Source organism: Hyaena hyaena, unplaced genomic scaffold (assembly GCF_003009895.1).
Source record: "Hyaena hyaena isolate Hyena2069 unplaced genomic scaffold, ASM300989v1 scaffold_139, whole genome shotgun sequence".
NCBI classification, from domain to species: Eukaryota; Metazoa; Chordata; class Mammalia; order Carnivora; family Hyaenidae; genus Hyaena; species Hyaena hyaena.
In genome coordinates this window covers 3,225,793-3,240,971 of record NW_024080771.1, presented here as the reverse complement: position 1 = coordinate 3,240,971, position 15,179 = coordinate 3,225,793, and the positions used below count along the sequence as shown (strand labels likewise).

Genomic DNA, 15,179 nt, shown 5'->3' with positions numbered 1-15,179 from the left:
TTTTCTGTGAGTAGGTCCATGGACAAAAAGGAAAAAAAAAAGGATAACTTGCTAAGAACATGCTTTGTTTTATTTTTTTAATTTTTTGAATGTTTATTTACTTTTGAGAGAGATAGAGACAGAGCATGAGCAGAGAGAGAGGGAGACACAGAATCAAAGCAGGCTCCAAGCTCCAAGCTGTCAACAAAGAGCCTGATGTGGGGCTCGAACTCATGGACTGTGATATCATGACCTGAACCAAAGTCGGAAGCTCAAACGACTGAGCTACCCAGGCACCCCTAAGAACATGTTTGATAAGAGGTTCAGGGGAGAAGCAAACAAGGAATGTGCTCAAGGAGTATAGACTTGGGGAAAAGAATTCTAGCTAGAGGGACAGGTAAAAGGGAGAAAGTCAAGACAAAGTTCTCTTGATTCATAATTTCATTTACAAACTAGATACATATGTGAATCAACTATTTTTGACATGTAGACTTGTAGACAAGTCACACATATTAGGTCATACATATAAACCATTTGTTATTGTGCTAATTTTCTTTGTCCTCTATTAGTAGATTTCACAATGAAATGAGTAGTTTGGGTTACACTTTTTTAAAAAGAAAACTTCATTTTTAAAATTTGTTTTATTTTATTTATTTATTTTTTTAAATATTTTTATTTATTTCTAGGAGAGAGAGAGAGAGACAGCATGAGCAGGGGAGAGCCAGAGAGAGAGGGAGACACAGACTCTGAAACAGGCTCCAGGCTCTGAGCCGGCAGTCAGCACAGAGCCCGACGCGGGGCTCGAACCCACGAACCGTGAGATCATGACCTAAGCGAAAGTCAGACGCCCAACTGACTAAGCCACCCAGGCGCCCTTAAAATTTGTTTTATTTTTGAGAGAGAGCGTGAGAGTGGTCATGAGCAGGGGAGAGGAGCAGAGAGAAAGAATCTCAATGCACAGCATGGAGCCTGACACAGGGCTTGATCCCATGACCCTGTGATTATGACCTGAGCTGAAATCAAGAGTCAGATACTTAACCCCAGGGTTATGCTTATCTTAAAGTATCACTCTAAATTGCGAATATGGAGTTTTTGCTACTTTATTAAATCCCATCTGTAGCTCAATTGGATTACACTAGCATTTTAAAATTGTTAACCAAGGCCCCCCAGTATGTCTACATAAATTACAGTGAAGTCAAGTTCATTCCTAATATATTTATAAACATGATTTTTTAACTCAAAATAGTGCATCATTCCCATTGTGTTTTATCTTAGACTTTTAAAGATAGTATTTCAGACATATCATTTAAATTATTGATAATCTCTACTAGGTATGTGGAATTTGAAATCTGGAAGAAACCGTCAAGATTATGCAGACTGACTTGCTTATTTCATTGATAAATAAACCCAAAGAGATTAAGAGCCCTGACCAAGCTTGCTAATGACAGAGGTAGGACAAGTCTATAAGCATTGGATTGTCAGCTTGGTGCCTTTTCCAACATCCAATTAACAAACTAATAATTACTGAACTACCTACATTTCTTTGATGAGATCGGCCAGTAGGAGACTATGAACAAACCATCCATGGAGATACAGACTTAAGTGAAGACTCCTCAATTCTACCACTTCACACTTCAACAAGCATACTCTCATAGGACTGCTCCTAAGCTTCCTGTTTAGTGAATCACTAGAACTCATAAATCACATTATATTATTAATATTTCAGCATGTGCCCAGTGATCACGTTGTGAATCCTTCACGTTACTAGACCCTTTTGTTTCCCATATTTCCTCCCCTTTTCTGCCAGAAAATCCAGCTGTGTCACAGGCTCTGCCTCCTTTACCTTGGTAGGGAAGATGTCAGGCACATACATAGCTTGTGTATGTTCTCTTTGTGTGTGTGTGTGTGTATGTGTCTTCCAGGGAGGGGGAGGTGGGGGTAGTTTGTGAGATGAGGGAGAATCACCTCCTTGAACATGATGGTCATTTGTAATTGATGTGGAACTCAAAAATTATGAAATACGCTTTATGTTTAAATTTCTCTAGTTGTCTCAAAACTATCTTCTTTACAGTTGGTTTCAATCAGGATTCCAACAAGATTAAACATACAAGTTTAATACGTCTCTTGTATCTCTTATTGCAAATGGTGTCATTAAAAAGATTCATTAAGGGCATGGGAAATTTTAATTGTACTATTACTGAACTGTTTTCCAAAGGGATTGTACCAATTTAACCCCTATAGAGTTTATGAGAGCTCCACCTCCTTCTCCACTTTTGGTGCCGTCAGACATTTTCCCTTTCGCGTACCTGCTAGTAAGTCCCACACTGTAAAGAAATGATATGTAAGCCTAGTCTTTAAATACTGTTTAATGAAATGTTTTAGATAAAAAGATTTCATGCTCCCAGGAAATATTATACACTCCACCCCATCTGAAAGTCATTGTTTTAGCTCCTGAGTACATCAGGACCTTTCTGTTATATGTTAAAGAAAAATGAAAAAGATAGAAAGCATATACTATTTCATATATCTCTGGAAAGATATGGTTGGTACTTTTTCCCTCCATGAAGATCCTTTTAAACACACATATAACCCAAGGGACCAGAGTTTGATTTCACTGCCAGGAGTGTTAAGAATTCTGTGACTCCTGGGGTGCCTGGGTGGCTCAGTTGGTTAAGTGTCTGACTTTGGCTCAGGTCATGATCTCACGGTTTGTGAGTTTGAGCCCCACAGCAGGCTCAGCACTGATGGCTGTGAGCCTGGAGCCTGCTTTGGACTCTGTCTCCCTCTCTGTCTTCCCCTACCCTGTTCACACTGTTTCTATCTCTCAAATATGAATAACTATTAAAAAAAAAAATTCTGTAACTCCTTTTCTAATTAGGATGTCATGGCAGGTTGTTGGTTCTGCTGATGTCATAATGCTTTGTGGGGTCATCTGATGTCACTTATACCTTAAGAAGAATCTACTTTGTAATAAAATTAACTTTTGGGGTGCTGGGTGGCTCAGTCTGTTAAGCTCCCGACCTCAGCTCACGTTATATTCTGTGGTTCCTGGGTCTGAACCCTGCATCAGGCTCTGCACTGACAGCTCGGAGCCCACTTCAGATCCTGTCTCCCTCTCTCTCTGCCCCTCTCCTGCTCATGCTCTCTTTCTCTCAAAAATAAATAAACATTAAAAATAAAAAGGTAAATAAAATGAACTTTAGATGGTAAAACCCAACCTTGTGGAGCCATTTTCCGAGATCATAGAGTTAAAGATCTCCAGAAGAAAATTTATCTGGAAAAGCTTTCCTCTTTCATTGGGATATATGGGTTTTACTCACAGTTGAAACGTTGACAACGCAACTGAGCTGACACCAGATACACTTCAGGATGATTCCTGGCTGCCAACACCCTCCAAACATCCCTCAAGGACACAGTCATTTTGCACAACAAAGGGAAACTGGCCCATTTCTGGAAATAGGGTGGGATTCTAAGAGGAAAAAGCAAACCAATATAACTTCCTCTCTAGTGATGAAAATAATTTGTTTATATTATACTATAGAATAATCAGTCTATTTTAAAGATCTTTTCCCTTTCTGAACACACGTTAGAGAACTTCCCAGAGAACATAAAGATCTATCTTTAGAGGGGGAAGGATAACATCCTACATTGCTCGTATATTTAAATCTTACAGAAATTTGCAAAAAGAGCCCAAGTTAATAAAATGATAGACTTTAAGTGTTTCTTCTAGTAAAGCATCAAGCATTCTATTCAATGTATCAGCCACCTAAATCTTTAAAAGGACACGAGGTGCAAGCCTTTGGCTTCCATTTTCCTCTTAAAAGCCAATGACATCTTCAATTTTGGGATAGTTGTTAAAAATGTGCCTTTCTGATAAATGTTGGCATAACTGGTGCATTCACAGAATAAATTCTGAAGGCTCAGCTTTCCCTATTCAAATACATCCCTAGGTCAAAAACTACAAAACTGTCCACCATGAAACAAGCTGAAGAGAAGTCGGATGTGATAAAAGGTATAAGTGTAAATTACAAAGTGCACTGGTACATAAAAAAAAAAAAAATCACGTCTAGGGTCAAATCTCTAAACAAATGTGAATGCCATAACAACCGTTAACTATTACCGATACGCATGAAGTTTAAAACTGAGGGGCTGGGGTAATGAGGAGCCAACAGCACACAAAGAAAAACTTCACCAAAGTGCTGTTTTACTCTCAATTTTCATCCCATTGTACAAAGAAATCTGTGTCTCTATCCCCCAAATTAGGAATATGAGAAGCCTTCCACACCGTTAAGGACCAAAAAGCAGCCGCGCGGGTATCTCGCCCCAAGGATGTGGAAGTTGGCATGGTGGTGTGGAAAAGACGCGAAAGGAAAAAAAAAAAATCTGTAAACCATACACCTGTGGTAGAAGAAACCAAACAAGAAAACTCCACGGGACTGGGCATCATCAAGATCTCGGGGTATAGAGAAAAAAAGACGACAACCGTGGAGAGATCGGAACCGGGGCGGCGTTTCTTAGACGACCGGGCTAGCAGGTGAGCTCGCCCGGGACGCAGGAGAGCTGGATGGGACTGAGTACCGACAGCGCCATTTACCGCGCTCCCGCCTGACCCTCCCCCCACGGAGGCCCAGCGCGCCAGCCAATCCCCTCCCGCCGCCCCCTTCCCATCGAAGGCCCCGCCCCCCGCGCCCAGGATGCTGGGCCCCCGCGGCGTGACGCGAGCACGGCAGCTCCGCCCCCTGCGTCTCTGGCCTCGCCGGCCTTGGGGGGATGGTTCCATCATGGCGTCAATGCAGGTGAGAGGAGTTTGCAGCATCTGGGCGGGCGAGGGAGCCGCCGAGAGGACGCAAGCGTTTTGTCGGGGGCGGCGTCCGGGACTCTGGGGCACCCGGGCGGGCTTGGGAGCGGCCCTGCTAGCCGGTCCTTTCCCAGCCTCGGGACGTTGAGGAGGGGTGAGAGAAGGCGAGAAGAAGGGCGGGGGAGGGGGGTTCCTCGGTCGGTCGAAGCGGACACCAGCCGGCCGGGAAGTTGGGGGATAAAGGCTAAGGGGAGGAGAGGGCGAAGTTTGGCGTTGGTTCAGCGGCAGTGGTCTCGAAATCATCTTTCGTTCACACACACGCTGGCCTGTCCGCCGGCCGCAGGGATGCCTTCTTCGCGGTCCCCGGCCGAGCGGAAACAGCTGCTCTCGCCGTTGTCACTGGGGCAAGGGCGGCCCTGAGAGGGGCTGAGTGTGGGGTAGCTGAGAAGGCGGCTGGCTGCAAAAGCGCTTCGCGGCCTCTGCTCAGGCCTCCCACGCCCAGCTTCCCTGACTATTCGGCCCCTCGGCTCTCCTCTTTTCCGACTCTTAATCCTTTGCCCCGTGGGTACCTTCCTCTGTTAGCCTTCGCACTGTCAACGAACCTTAGTCTGGCAGCTCACTTTGTCGCTCTCCCCAAAGCTGCCCTTAGCCCATCAACATTATTTGCCGCCTAGTACGTAATCTCCCCGAGATCTGAGTCCCCAGCCCCCTTATACCTCCGGGATAGCTCGCCCTCAAAAATTTTTTCACGGTGCCCCACCCTTGTGATCGCGGTAAGGCTACAGCCCTTTGCCCTTCTTCCCCAGATCTTTAGTGGAATCTTAGTTTGGTAGGAGGCGTTTATTAACCCGTGTCATAGCTGCCTGACTTAGCAGTTCATGGTTTTCTGGCTTTCCAACTTAATATACTCCTTTTTTCCCAATCCAAGGAGTTGGTGTTTTGTTTTGTTTTTTTTTCCAGGCAAAGATGGCAACCATAACTGCAATTTTGTAAAGATTGACCGTATTATCTATAGTCTGCATTTAATTTCACAGATGAAGACTAGCTCTAATGAAAACATATAGGAAGAGGAGTTAGAACTCTTGTTTGAAGTGTCAGCTGAGTGCTTTTTAGAGTTTTAACACCATCTTAAAGAGACCGACGTTTTTCTTAGAAGGATTTAGTGCTTTTGTTTCTAGAAGAATAAGCAAATCTGCGTATTCCCCCTCACTGTTTTTTTTGGTCGTTTCTAAGATCACTTTTTCTTCTCTTTCTGCATGTTCCTCTTTTTTGGACATATTTGCTTCATATTTACTTCTGTGCTTTTGTGTTATCTATTTCCTTTCAACCTATTTTCCATGTGATAATTTTATTTTTGCTGCTTCTTCTGGACTTTCCTGCAGAATGGAAAAATGTATATAGCATTCCTAGTTGAAGGCATGTCACAAAATGGTGCAGGGAAAAAACAAGAACAATTTGAGGAAACATTATACTTTACACAAAGACATTAGAGAAGTTTCGTCATTTGAGGCCAAAAAAGGAACTGTGGAACACTAGTTGAACAGTAGATAGGCTATATGACTAATTTAAGATTATTTGTCTTAGGATTAAAAGCATTTGTTTTAAGACTAAAAGTTAAGGTTAAATCCACAATTTGTGAGATTATATTTTACAGGAGAATTCTAGGGATAACTAATTAGGTGGTTAGATTTAGACTTCAGGGTTTTAGAAAAGGCAGAGTTTTTAGAAGAAAAAATACAGAACTGGATCAGTGCAGAATTTAGTGGTGATAATCTTGAATTTTACATGGTGACGTAAGCAATAGAAAAAACAAATACTTGTCACTGCATTTTTTGTGTCCCAAGTACTACCTCTGACTATCTTATTACCCTTCATTCCTTTCTGTCTTCTGATTAGAGGAATGGGAAACTAAGGTATCCTATTTTAATTAAATTAAGACCTTTCCTTTTGTTTGTATTTAAAAAAATTTATTAACATTTTATTTATTTCTGAGAGAGAGACAGCATGAGCAGGGGAGGGTCAGAGAGGAAGATACAGAATCTGAAACAGGCTCCAGGCTCTGAGCTAGCTGTCAGCACAGAGCCCAACATGGGGCTTGAACCCATGAACCGTGAGGTCATGAGCTGAGCCAAAGCTGGACGCTCAACCAGCTGAGCCACCCAGGGGCCCCTTGTTTGTATTTTTGAAATACCTGATGGAGGTTTTCTGGTGGTAACTGAATTACATATAAAACTGCAACCAAATTAGGAGATTTGTTTATTTACCTGTCAATTGTTTTTTAAGGTACTGATCAAGGTGCTAGAGATAGAGCAGTGATCAAAAGCAGATAAGGACCTCTGACTTTGTGGATACAATAGTCTAGCTGGGGGGAAACAGAAAAGAACTAAATACTTAATTGCATAGTATATTAGAAGTTGTTAGTGCTATGGAAGGAAGTTACGAAGTAGATATTTTGAGGATTTCAGTTAGGGTGCTTAGGAAAAAGAATACTGTACACAAATGCTGCTCTGACCATGTCCTTACCTAAAAAGTTTTCAGATTTCTTTATCTTAACCCACACCAGGATATTGCTGATGAAGAGATTACATAAACTGTAAGAGGAACTGTGTTTTAAAAACATAAATATTCTACAAAAGTAATGTAGGATTTGAACCCTAACCCTAACCCTAAAACGAAATAAGTCTTTAGGATCAATAACATCAAATAGACTTTGATTTTTTCATTGTAGAGTATTTTGAAGTTGAGGTTTTAACTTCTTTGCTGTACCCTATCAGTGCCTCCCAACCTTTTCTCAGGTGGTGGCATACATAGGAAATAATTTTTGAATCAGGTACTAAGGTGGATGAAGTAAAACATTGGGGATGAGTATCAGTATCACATCTGTACATCTGGCACATCTGTAATGCTAGAGATGCTGTCCTCTATAATATTGATAGAGTTGTTCTTCCGTATACAGATTAGGGCTCTGGTTTTCAAACTTATTTGAGCCTTTGAGATGTTCTTTCTCATTTTTTTCTTTATTTTTCTTTCCTATTGTTTCTTCCTAGAACAAAGTCATAGATTACCAAGATAATGGCTAAATTATGTTTAAAGAAACCATTCTTAAGAGAGTGGTGGGCTTCTAGCAGTGCTTAACATTGGCAGGAGTTAGAGTAAAGAAATAGATCTACATTAATTTTGATAGTTCTAGACATGTTAAATTACTCTTGCAGATTTTGTGCATTTTTTTCCCTTTTCCCTAATAAAGACTTAAACTATTAGCTGTTGATTTGGCTAGATGAAGGAGATTAAGATTTAGTAACAGGTGGATTATGAATGGGTGATTCTTTTCAGAGGATTTAGAATAAATTATTTTGCATTATTCACAAGTCTGCACTGCTGTTTACTCAAGTATCTGGCTGTAGTGATTGTGAGGTAGAATATGGGCTCTTACTGGCATTTTCAGTAGTCACATTGCCTTGATGGACTCCATATGAGTATTTGTGATGTTGTGAAGGGTTACAGCATAATCAAGTTTAGAAAATTGACTCATCTTGGATCTTTTTTTTTTTTTTAATTTTTAAAAAAATGTTTCATTTATTTTTGAGAGAGAGAGAGAGAGAGAGAGAGACAGCATGAGCAGGGGAGGGTCAGAGAGAGAGGCAGATACAGAATCTGAAACAGGCTCCAGGCTCTGAGCTGGCTGTCAGCACAGAGCCCGATGCGGGGCTCAAACCCACGAACTGTGAGATCATGACCTGAGCCACCCAGGCGCCCTGACTCATCTTGGATCTTGAGGCTTAGGGAGTACTGGGAACTTGGGGAGTATCTATAGAATTACAGTATCTGAGAAGGTTTATTGGATATTCTGGCTAGGAACAGGGCTGTCAGGGAGCTGTTGAGACAAGCCAAGGTAAAGGGGAACAGTATAGAACAGAATTGAAGGTATTTTGTGTGAATGATAAACATAACTAGATTAGTAGTTACTTGAGTAAAAGGTAAAGCTAAGGTAATCATCTAAACTTTGAAAGCAGTCATTGTGATACTTTCTTTTAGCTGTTAATCGATTACTGCTTAATGAAGTGCCTTCTGTTTTTATCCTAAAGTGTTTGGGTGTTTCATTTAACTTTTCAGGTCTCTTCCACTCCCATAGGCCATAGATCTCCTGAGAATGGGAAAAATGCCTTTTCTCTGTCCCATAGATGTATGCATAGTGATTACAGCAAATGTTCATTGCTGGGCACTTCAAAAAGCATTTTTAATTAGCAAGTTCTGAAATAGTTTAATTCTGTTTTACTGAAGTCTTTTATTTTAATTTTTTAAAATGTTTATTTTTGAGAGACACAAAGACAGCACGAGTGGGGGAGGGGCCGAGAGGAAGGGAAACGTAGACTCTGAAGCAGGCTTCCCAGGCTTCCGGCCCTGAGCTATCAGCACAGAGTCCCACCATAGGACTTGAACTTACAAGCCAGTGCTTGAACTCATGAACCACAAGATCATGACCTGAGCTGATGTCGGAAGCTTACCTGACTGAGCCACCCAGGCACCCTGAGAATTTTTTTAAGCAATTTTTAAGCAAATAGTACGGTTGAGGCCCTATAAAGGAATATTTTAAAATTCATATATATATATGTATTCCCTCCCAAGTTGGCGTATTTTCTTAGTTTATATGTTTGCCATAATTTTTATGTTTTACAAAGTATACTTAATGTTCTTTCAGGATTCTTACTCCAATCTTATAAAATGGAAAATCAGATAATCCTATTTTATTTCAGTAGAGACAGAGAATAATCACTTATTTGGCAAGTGACTTACCCAAAATTACATAGCAACTATGTGGTGAAACTGTGATTAGATCTGTTGATACTCTGAAGTTGTAGGTCACTAACATATTAACAAGTTTGGCATTGTAGAGAAATCATTGGGGCAGTTACTTTACAGTCAAGAAGTAAACATTACTAGGATAATATTTTATTCTATAGCTAAGATGAGAGAATAATATTCCCTATATCTTATAATATAAAGTTACTTTATGCATCACATTTTAAAAAGAATTGTTTTATGCTGTACTTGTGTGCTGAGTAAAACTATGGCAAATCTTTACTCTTCAAAGATAGCTTTTTAAAAAATATATGTATTTGTTTTTGGTTGAGCGCAAGTGGAAGAGGAGCAGAAAGAGGGGGACAGAGGATCCAAGGTGGGCTCCGCGCTGACAGGCTTACAAGCAGTGAGCCTAATGTGGGGCTCAAACTCAGGAACTGCGAGATCATGATCTGAGCTGAAGTTGGGCACTCGCCCGACTGAGCCACCCAGGTGCCCCAAAGATAGGCATTATTATCAAGGAGAATTTTAAAAGTAGGGGTGACCTGGCATCTTTCTGCAAATAGGTTCTGCATAGTATTTATCTAAAATGAACATTACATGAATTTTACTTCTTTGTATCATTGCTGTCTGCTTTGATTTTACCTCCACAATAGTTTTTCCTGTTTGTTAGGTGTTTTTAATAATTCTTCATTTGATAACCTTTATTTGTGAATGCAGGTTTTGGGTCAGCAACAAATGGAACATGTCTTTGAGTTATTTTATTCTGATAAAAACTAATTTCATTCAGTAGGTCTTATAAAACTTCATTAGGAAAAAAGCACAGGATCTGGAATCAGAAGACCTGGATTTTAGGATCAGTTTCACTACTTAATGTCTGTGTTGCACAGAAATCAGTGTATCAAGTTAGTGGTTAACATGTGTTAAACTGTTTGTTTTTTTTTTTTTTTTTTACTTTCCTTCCCAAACTTTTTTACTTTCCTTCCGTTTTTTTCTCCTGTAGTATTCTTTATTTTGGTACATGACAACTTTATTCATGCATTTGTTTAAACAGAAACCTTGATTTCATCCTATCCTGTAGTCAAAACATCAGCAAATTCTATCCAGTTCTACCTCTGAAATATATCCAGAATCCAACTTTTTGTCCTCTTTTCTGAATTACTCCCTGATGTAAATCCTTGTCATCCCTCATCTGGATTATACCAACAATTCCATAACTGGTCGCCCTGCTTCTGCCCTTGTTCCCTTACTATCTTTTCTCCCGTATCTAGATTCTTTCAAAACAAAAGTCAAATGTCACTTCACTTGTATCCCTGCTGTGGTTTCCCTTTTTTACTCAGAATATATAGTTGACCCTCCAACAATGCAAAGGTTAGTGGTGCTGACCACTGTGCAGTCCAAAATCCATGGATAACTGTTGACTCTCCAGAAACTTTACTAATAGCTTACTGTTAACTGGAAGCCCCGATAACATAAGTTGATTAACACATATTTTGAATGTTATGTGCATTATATACTGTATTCTTAAAGTAAGCTAGGAAAAAGAAGGAAAATCTTAAGGAAGAGAAAATGCATTTATAGTCCTCTACTGTGTTTATCAAAAAAAAAAAATTCACATGTGAGTGGAACTGTGCAGTTCAAACCCATGTTCAGGGGTCTTCTGTAATCCAGAGTCCCTCAAGGCATAGAAAGCTTTACTTTATCTATCTCATTTCCCCTCCCCTGCTCTCTTATCTACAGACTCCTTACTGTTTCTACCTCAGGGCTTTTGCCTTTATTTCCTCTTCTTGGAGTCTTCACCTATCTGGATGGCTCACTTCCTTTATTTATTCTCAGATCTTTGTTCATATGTAGTTTTCTCAGAACCCTTCTTTTGACCACCCAGTGTAAAATAGCTCTTCCACCCCTGGCTGTAATTCCCCTTACCCTGCTAAATTTTTCATAGCCATAACGTACTGTTTGTTAATTTACTTACTGTTTTTCCTGAACATGACTCAGTGCCTGGTGTTTGGTAGGCCCTCAGTAAATGTTGAAGGGATAAATTGGCCCAGCTTCTGGATTCAGATAAACTTAGTTTGAACTGATTCTAGCTTTGCCACTTAATAGCTGTGTAACCTTTTTTGCCCAATACAAAATAGGAATAATAAAAGAAACATGGGATAAAATTGCAAATCACTTCATGTTATGGATCTTCAGAGACTATAGGCTTCTTATTTTATTTATTTTTTAAATCTTTAAAATAAAAAAAAAATTTTTATTTAATTCTAAGAGAGAGAGAATGTGTGAGCAGGGGAGAGTCAGAGAGAGAGGGAGACACAGAATCCGAAGCAGGCTCCAGGCTCTGAGCTAGCTGTCAGCACAGAGCCTGACTCAGGTCCAGAACCCACGAACCGTGAGATCATGACCTGAGCTGAAGTCGGATGCTTAACCAACTGAGCCACCCAGGCGCCCCTCTATAACTGTTTTAAATGGCACATTCAAGTTTTTCTTTTTTTGATTGAAATATTTGCATACTATAAAACTTAACAGTTTTATTAAAATATACAATTCAGTGATTTTTAGTATATTTACAGCCATCAATACTATTTAATTTATCCCCAAAAGAAACTTTGACCTATTAGTCACTTCCCATTACCCCCCCCCCATCATTCCAGGTGGAAATCACTAGTCTGTTTTCTATCTCTTTTTGCCTATTCTGGGCATTTCATGTAAATGGAATCATAAAATATGTGGCCGTTCGTAAATGGCTTCTTAATATAATGTTTTTGAGGTTCATCCATATTGTAGCTTGTATTAGTACTTCATTCCTTTTTATGGCTAACAGTCCATTTTATGGTTATACCACAGTTTATCCATGCATCAATTGATTGACATTTGGGTTGTTCCCTGTATCCATTCATCAGTTAACTGGCAATTTGAATTGTTTCTACATTTTGAATGCCACTGTGAACATTCATGTACATGTTTTTATTTGGCTGTGTTTGAATTTGTCTTAGGTATATACCTAGGAGTGGAATTGCTAGGTCATTTGGTAACTTGGTGTTTAACTTTGTAAGAAACTGCCAGACATTTAGGATAGCTGCACCATTTTACATTTTACATGCCCACCAGCAGTGTGCAAAGGTTCCAGTTTCTACACATTCTGGCCAGTGTCTCCATTTTTTTAAATAATAGCCATCGTTATGGATATGAGGTGATACCTCCTTGTGGGTTTGTTTGTTTTCTGTTTTGTTTTGCTTTTTTTGACAGAGTGCATGTTCACATGAGCAGGGGAGGGACAGAGGGAGAGAATCTTAAGCAGGTTCGATGCCCAGCATAGAGCCCGACTTGGGGCTCCATCCATGAACCCTGAGATCATGACCTGAACTGAAATCAAGAGTCAGATGCTTAACGCACTGAGCACCCACGCGCCCCTCTCCTTGTGGTTTTGATTTGCATTTCTGTAATAACTAAAGATGTTAAGCATCTTGCATTTATTGGTAAATTTCTTGGAGAAATGTCTAGCCAGATCCTTTGCCCATTTAAAAAATAAAGTTGTCTATTTATCGAATTGTAAGCAAGTTTTTGTGTGTGTGTGTGTATTCTGAATATAAGCCTTTTATCAGATATGTGATTTGCAAACATTTTCTCCTTTTGAGTTACGTTTGCACATTTTTTTTTTTTTCTGAGAGAGAGAGAGAGAGACCGCGTGAGCAAGGGAGGATCAGAGAGAGAGGGAGACACAGAATCTGAAGCAGGCTCCAGGCTCTGAGCTAGCTGTCAGCACAGGGCCCAATGTGGGGCTTGAACCCACTAACTGTGAGATCATGACCTGAGCCGAAGTTAGACGCTTCACCGACTGAGCCACCCAGGCGCCCCACGATTGCACATTCTTTTTTTTTTTTTTTTTTTTATTTTTTTTTTTTTTTTTTTTTTAATGTTTTACTTATTTCTAGGAGAGAGAGAGACAGCATGAGCAGGGGAGGGTCAGAGAGAGAGGGAGTCACAGACTCTGAAACAGGCTCCAGGCTCTGAGCCGGCAGTCAGCACAGAGCCCGACGCGGGGCTCGAACCCACGAACCGCGAGATCATGACCTAAGCGAAAGTCGGACACTTAACCGACTAAGCCACCCAGGCGCCCCAACGATTGCACATTCTTGATGGTGTCCTTGGAAGCACAAAAATTTTTAATTTTGATGAAGTCTAATTTAACTTTTTGTCATTTATGCTTTTGGTATCATACCTAAGAAGTCATTACCCAATCGAAGGTCATAAAGATTTACACTTTATTACAGCTGTGTTTTCTTCTGAGAGTGTTACAGTTTTAGCTGTTACATTTAGGTTACATTTAGGTCTTTGCTTCATTTTGAGTCAACTTTCATATATGGTGAGGCATATTTAGTTTTAGCATTAATATGGAGGCTTGTTTTTTTTTTTTCTTTTTGAAGTTACCCAACGTGAGAGCCCATCAGACTTGATAGTACCCTGCTGGATTCAAGTTATTTTTCTAAGTTGAGTGGAGCTTGTTAAGCTCTTTTTCAGATGAGAATTTGTATTGCAGCCCTACTACTAAAAAATGTGATTGTGGTCCTAATAAACGGTTACTGAGAATATTTATTCATATATCTGCTTTTATCATAATTAAAGTAGGCATACCAACTTAACTTTTTAGACTTAAAAAAACTTCACGCCACAGGGCATTTTAGAGGTCATCTGGTTCAACCAGCATGGCTTTTCTTTAAATCATTGCTGCATTTTGTGATTAGAAGTATTTGATAAAATATAATTTGTTTACTTTTGTACTACATGAAAAGAAGATATGTTGAGCAGATTGAGTATATAGGCTTTTTTTTTTTTTTAACGTTTACTTATATTTGAGGGGGTTGGTGCAGAGAGACAAGAGACAGAATCCAGAGCAGGCTCTGTGCTGTCAGTGGAAAGCCCGAAGTGGGGCTAGGCTCAAACCCACAAACTGTCAGACCATGAATTGAGCTGAAGACCCTCTACCTACTGAGCCACGCAGGCGCCCTGAGTATATAGATTTCTTTGTTAAATACAGATTTGGTATGAGAAAAATGGTCACATTCCTAGGAAATCTTAGGAATCTTTAGGAATTCTAGTGGAGAAAATTACATAGATGAGCATATTGCTTTGTGGAAACTGGAATAGAATTAATTTGTAACAGTTTGAGCTACCTTGACACTTATACAGACTATTCTCGGTATTCATAGATTCTGTATTTGTGAACTTGCCTGCTTGGTAAAATTTATTTGTAAGCCTAAAATCAATCCTCATGGTGCTTTTGTGGTGATTTGTACTTATGTGCAGAGCTATGAAAAATTGGAGTACCTAGATGTGCACGTTCCCACCTGCAGTCAAATAAACAAACTGCCTTGTTTCAGCTGCATTGCTGTGTCCAAGCAGTGTCCTTTTTATGGTCTATTTGGTGCCTTGTGGTTTTTTTGTTTTTTGCACTTCTGTGCTTTTTGAGATTTCACTGTTTAAAATGGTGCTAAAGCATAGTATTGAAGTGCCGTCTGGTTTTCCTAATTGCAAGAAAACTGTAATGTACCTTATGTAGAAAAGGTGTGTGTTGGATAACCTTTGTTCAGGCATAGGCTCT

The 15,179-nt window shown here is 39.9% G+C and overlaps 1 protein-coding gene across 1 annotated transcript in view; it reads left to right on the top strand.

Annotated features, from left to right (window-relative positions):
* The first annotated feature begins 4,673 nt into the window (after positions 1–4,673).
* The window catches only part of UBE2W (ubiquitin conjugating enzyme E2 W), a 76,313-nt gene continuing 65,807 nt past the window's right edge, over positions 4,674–15,179 (top strand). Inside the window, exon 1 of the mRNA XM_039238383.1 lies at positions 4,674–4,775. Within this exon, the coding sequence (XP_039094314.1) occupies positions 4,674–4,775 (102 nt within the window). The remainder of the gene's footprint in view (positions 4,776–15,179) is intronic.